General features: G+C 48.6%; 1 protein-coding gene across 1 annotated transcript in view; it reads right to left on the bottom strand.

The window, feature by feature from the left end:
- The window catches only part of LOC145361536 (ribosomal RNA-processing protein 7 homolog A-like), an 11881-nt gene extending 7615 nt beyond the window's left edge, over nt 1-4266 (bottom strand). The window contains 1 exon segment of the mRNA XM_080217358.1: nt 4252-4266. Within this exon segment, the coding sequence (XP_080073484.1) occupies nt 4252-4266 (15 nt within the window).
- Between the last annotated feature and the right edge of the window lie 1726 nt (nt 4267-5992).

A 5992-nucleotide genomic window follows, 5' to 3' on the forward strand; every position in this document is an offset into this window, starting at 1 on the left:
GTTTTATTCCACATATATATTATATTATATATAGTTATTAAATTGTTTACAACAGTAAGGGAGGCTGCTGCTGCTTTTGTTCTCACTCTGGGCTTTCTCTGGGACTGGGACTGGGGCTGAAGGTTGAACCTTGGTGCACCTTGGGAATTACAGATGGGAATGTCGGAAATTAGGAAGAGAATTCGGAAGTTCAGTCCTTGGAGCCTGCTCCGCAATTCAATCAGATCATGGCTGATCTCCCCCTGATCTCAAACCCACCTCCCCACCCGTTCCCCACGTCCCCCTTTTTATCAGAAATCCATCCGTCTCCTCCTTGAATCCAATGATTCCGATTCCACCACGCTCTGGGGCAGCGAGTTCCACAATATCACCACCCTCTGCGAGAAGTAGTTCCTCCTCGTCTCAATGTTTAAATCTACCACCTCTCAACCTATACCCGTGACCTCTTGCTCTAGATTGCCCCGTAAGAGGCAATTTTTTTGGTCTACCTTTTAAAAAAAATTTAAATTCTATTTACCTCGATCAAATCCCCTGTCAGCAGGTTTATAAGATGTTGAGGGGAATAGATAGGGTGGATTCTCGGAGGCTATTTCCCAGGGCTGAAATGGTCGCTACGAGAGGACACAGGTTTAAGGTGCTGGGGAGCAGGTACAGAGGAGATGTCAGGGGTAAGTTTTTCACTCAGAGGGTGGTGAGTGAGTGGAATCGGCTGCCGTCGGTGGTGGTAGAGGCGAACTCGCTGGGGTCTTTTAAAAGACTTCTGGATGAGTACATGGGATTGAATGGGATTGGGAGTTACAGATAGTTCAATGGCCTGGTAGGTATAGATGTGATCGGCACAACTTGTGGGCTGAAGGGCCTGTTTGTGCTGTAGTGTTCTATGTTCTGTGTTCTAAACTCCAATGAGTACTCTTAGGCTGATTGGTGTAACAAATTGTCCCTAAATTAGGCGTTCCTCAATCTGGTTATGGTTCCTTTATTGTGGAGTCCAGTAGGCGTAGACAAAGGTCATAGGTAGAAGAGGGAACTCACAATGTTAAAATGGGCGGCGTGGGCTCATTGGGCCAAAGGGCCTATTTCCTGTGCTGTGTTCTTTGTACAAGCCCAAACTAATTAATCCCTCCACATACGTCAACCCTTTCATCCTCGGAATCGACCTGGTGAACCTCCTCTGAAGCCACCACATTCCTTCCTCAAGTAAGGTCTCCAAAAGGACTCAGGTGTATTTGGGTGTTCGGCTGTGCCCAGCTGATGCCAACATTTGTCTGAATACTGGAATGGATTACAGTGATGTCAGCGCAGGGCTACCATTAGATACACCGGTAGGTTGGACATGTTGCTGTGATGAAAAATGTACATTTAAAGAAGGGAATTTTTTTTATAACTAACCTAAATTAATTTTCTGAATTCACCCCCCCCACCTTCACAGTGCAGACTATACTTTGAAAAAACATTAATTTATGGGGTAACACAGTGGTTAGCACTGCTGCGTCACGGGTCCTGGGTTCGATTCCCGGCTCAGGTCACTGTGTGGAGTCTGCACATACTCCCCGTGTCTGCGTGGGTTTCCTCCGGGTGCTCCGGTTTCATCCCACAGTCCAAAGATGTGCGGGTTAGGTTGATTGGCCATGCTAAAATTGCCCCTTAGTGTCCGGGGATGTGTAGGTTAGAGGGATTAGTGGGTAAATGTGTAACAAAATGGGAGTAGGGCCTGGGTGGGATTGTGGTGGGTGCAGACTCAATGGGCCGAATAGCCTCTTTCTGTACTGTAGGGATTCTAAGTTCCAAAATTGGACTCCGATACTCTAGATGTGGTCTCACCAACAGCCAATACAATTGCAACACCACCTCTACGTTTATAGAATGCTTACATTGCAGAGGGGGCCATTTGGCCCATCCAGCCTTCACTGAAGACTATCCCTTTAACCCCATGTATTTATCCTGTTAATCCCCCGACACTAAAGTGCAATTTAGCATGGCTAATACCCCCAACCCACACATCTTTGGACTGTGGGAGGAAACCAGAGCACCCAGGGGAAACCCACGCAGATATGGGGAGAATGTGCAGACTCCACACAGACAGCGACCTGAAGCCGGAATTGAACCCAGGACCCTAGCACTGTGAGGCAGCGCTGCTAACCACTGTGCTCCTGCCCTTTAGCAATAAATGCCAACGTCTCATTTTGCCTTTTTTATTACACGCTGCATCTGCATACCAACTTTCCGTGATTCATGAACAAAGACACCCAGATCCCTCTGCCCGGATCTGCTTTCCATTGAGGGAATATTTTGCCTTTCTATTTCTTTCCTTGACACAGGAAGCCAATTTCCAGAGCAATGAGATTGTTGAGGGCAGAGAGACTTGTGCGGGCACTGTACCCACTCGGCTGGCCAGCCTGGATAATTTCTTGATCATACGAACACGCAAACGAGGAATAGGAGTAGGCCGTTCAGCCCCTCGAGCTGCTACACCATTCAAAGTCTAATTGTAACCTCAACCCCACATTCCCACCTACCCCCTGGTAATCGTTCACCCCCTTTGCTTACCAAGAATCTAGCCATCTCTGCCTTAAAGATAGTCAAAGCCCTTGTTTTCCCCTCTTGTTTGTGGAAATGATCCCCCGCCCGCAGAGAAAATCTTTTTCCTCTTGTTTTGAACGGGGAACATCTCAGGGGAAATTTTCCAGCCATTCATGCCAGCGGGATCCTGCTGCGGTGAACGGAGGTTTGACTGAGTGCCAAATTCTGGCGGAAGGATGTATTGGCCTTGGAGGGAGTGCAGAGGAGGTTCACTAGGCTGATACCGGAGACGAGGGGGTTGGACTATGAAGAGAGACTGAATAGACTGGGTCTGTACTCGTTGGAGTTTAGAAGGATGAGGGGGGATCTTATAGAGACGTATAAGATAATGAAGGGGATGGATAGGGTAGAGGTAGAGAGATTCTTCCCGCTCAGAAAGGACAGCAGGACTAGAGGGCACAGCCTCAAGATAATGGGGGGCAGTTTAGATCAGAGTTGAGGAGGAACTTCTTCACTCAAAGGGTGGTGAATCTGTGGAATTCTCTGCCCGTTGAAGTGGTGGAGGCTACCTCGCTGAATATATTTAAGACACGGGTAGATAGGTTTTTGGTAGACAAGGGAATTAAGGGTTATGGGGAGAAAGCGGGAAAGTGGAACTGATCCACTTCAGATCAGCCATGATCTTATTGAATGGCGGGGCAGGCTCGAAGGGCTAGATGGCCGACTCCTGCTCCTATTTCTTATGTAAATCAGAGGCTACATTCCGAGTAAAGCTCTGCAGTGGGGTGTTTTGCCGTTCCAAACGCTGCTGGGAGGGTTAGTGATCATGAGTGAGATAATTTTATTCGGGCTGATGAGATTGCCCTCCTAGCATGTCAACCCCCTGAGTGATTGATTGCCCAATCAGGGAGCCTCATGTTCCCTATTTAAAGCAGGTGTGTCAGTCTCTCTGCCTGCTGAAGCAGGGAGCACAATGTGTCGGTGCCGGTGTTGGACGGGGGGAACATTAAGAAGTCGCACAACACCAGGTTAAAGTCCAACAGGTTTATTTGGTAGCAAACACCACGAGCTTTCGGGGCTCTGCCCCTTCGTCAGGAGATTGGAGAGTTCTGATCACAAACAGGGCATATAAAGACACAAACTCAATTTACAGAATACTTATTGCAGTGCGAGTCTTTATAGCTAATCAAGTCTTAAAGGTGCAGACAATGTGAGTGGAGAGAGGGTTAAGCACAGGTTAAAGAGATGTGTATTGTCTCCAGACAGGACAGTAAGTGAGATGTTGCAAGTCATGGGGGGGGTTACAGAACCCTCCCATGACCATGGCAGGGGTGTGACATGAATCCAAGATCCCGGTTGAGGCCGTCCTCGTGTGTGGAACTTGGCTATCAGTTTCTGCTCAGCGATTCTGCGCTGTCGTGTGTGGTGAAGGCCGCCTTGGAGAACGTTTACCCGAAGATCAGAGGCCGAATGCCCGTGACCACTGAAGTGTTCGCCAACCGGAAGAGAACAGTAGGGAGCACACAGGGAGCACACTGTTCTACAATATGTCTTGTAAATAAAGGGACTTTCGATGATGGGATCTTCCCTTATTACGATGAGAAACTAGGTACGAGAGCTCGCAGCTCTAATCTGCCTTGGAGTTGTGTTCCAGTCTACAATGTTAACTACGTGTCTGCCAGACACATTCTGCTCGAGAGGGGACTCCCACCCTCTGGGGTGATCACTTACGCTCAATTTCCCCATTGGTTCCTCAAATCAGGTGACTCTTCTTCTATGCCTTTTTAAAGGGACAGGCACCACGTACACAACACGGGGGAATAGTGGCAAAGCGATATTATCGGATTAGTAATCCATTGGACTAGATGAGCGCTCTGAAGATTCAATTCCCAACACAGCAAGTTTAATTTTAAATCTGCAATAAAATTCTAATCTCGTTATTAATTGTCCAATTAATCGAAGTCAACCATGACGAAATGTGGAATCATACAATCCCTACAGTGCACAAAGAGGCCATTCAGCCCATCGAGCCTCCACTGACAATCCCAGCCGGCCCCTATCTCCATAACCCCACATATTTACCCCGCTAATCTCCCTGACACAATTTAGTACAGCCAATCCGCACATCTTTGGAGTTTGGGAGGAATCTTTGGAGTTTGGGAGGGTGGCACGGTAGCACAGTGGTTAGCACTGCTGCTTCACAGCTCCAGGGGCCTGGGTTCGATTCCCGGCTCAGGTCACTGTCTGTGTGGAATTTGCACATTCTCCCCATGTCTGCGTGGGTTTCCTCTGGGTGCTCTGGTTTCCTCCCACAGTCCAAAGATGTGCGGGTTAGGTTGATTGGCCATGTTAAAATTGCCCCTTAGTGTCCTGAGATGTGATGGTTAGAGGGATTAGCGGGTAAAATATGTAGGGATATTGGGGTAGAGCCTGGGTGGGATTGTGTTCGGTACAGACTCGATGGGCCGAAGGGCCTCTTTCTGCACTGTAGGGTTCTATGATTCTCTATGAAACCAGAGCACACAGAGGAAACCCATGCAGGCACGGGGAGAATGTGCAAACTCCACACACACACACACACAGTCACCCAAAGCCAGGAATTGAACCCGGGTCCCTGGCTCTGTGAGGCAGCAGTGCTAACCCACTGTGCCACCAGTGTGTTCCTGGAGATCTCATCACGTGACTTTCTCGCCCACCACCCCCCATACTTCCACCATTAGTTGGTCAATGAAGCCATCTTTGTGACACACTGCCTTCCTACACCAATCAGAGGGGTCATTACCCAAATACTCCTTATCCGGGGAGGCAGTGGGATTGTCGCTGGACGAGTAATCCAGAGACCTGAGTTCCAATCCCACCATGGCCGATGGTGACATTTGAACTGAATAAAAACCTGGACTTAGAAGTCTAACGATGACCATGAAAAACCCATCACTAATGTCCTTTAGGGAAGGAAATCTGCCGTCCTCACCCAATCTGACGCCACAGCAATGTGGCTGACTCTCAAATACTCCCAGGGATGGGCAATAAATATTGGCCCAGCCAATGACGCCCTTGTCCCATGAATGAATAAAAAAAAATTGGATGATACTTGACTGTGAAACAAGGAGCTCCCCACCACCCCCCCCCCAAAACCCCACCCTCCGTTTCTTGATACTTTTCAAAGAACGAAGAAAAACAGCCTGGGAAACAGGCCCTTCGGCCCAACGAGCCCGCGCCGCCATTTTAACATTACCAGTACCCCCCCTCCTCCACCCATGACCCCTATCTATTGTTTTACGGCCATCCACATTGAGGGAAACTAATTTAGGGACAATTTATTACTTCCAATCAGCCTAATAGCACATCTTTGGGGCGTGGGAGGAAACCGGAGCACCCGGAGAAAACCCATGCAAGCACGGGGAGAATGCGCAAACTCCCACAGACACTGGCCCAAATCCATGTGTCTGCACAGCAATCAGCGATAGTCACT

Source organism: Carcharhinus amblyrhynchos, chromosome 35 (genome assembly GCF_965287045.1).
Source record: "Carcharhinus amblyrhynchos chromosome 35, sCarAmb.v2.hapA, whole genome shotgun sequence".
In the NCBI taxonomy this organism is placed as follows: Eukaryota; Metazoa; Chordata; class Chondrichthyes; order Carcharhiniformes; family Carcharhinidae; genus Carcharhinus; species Carcharhinus amblyrhynchos.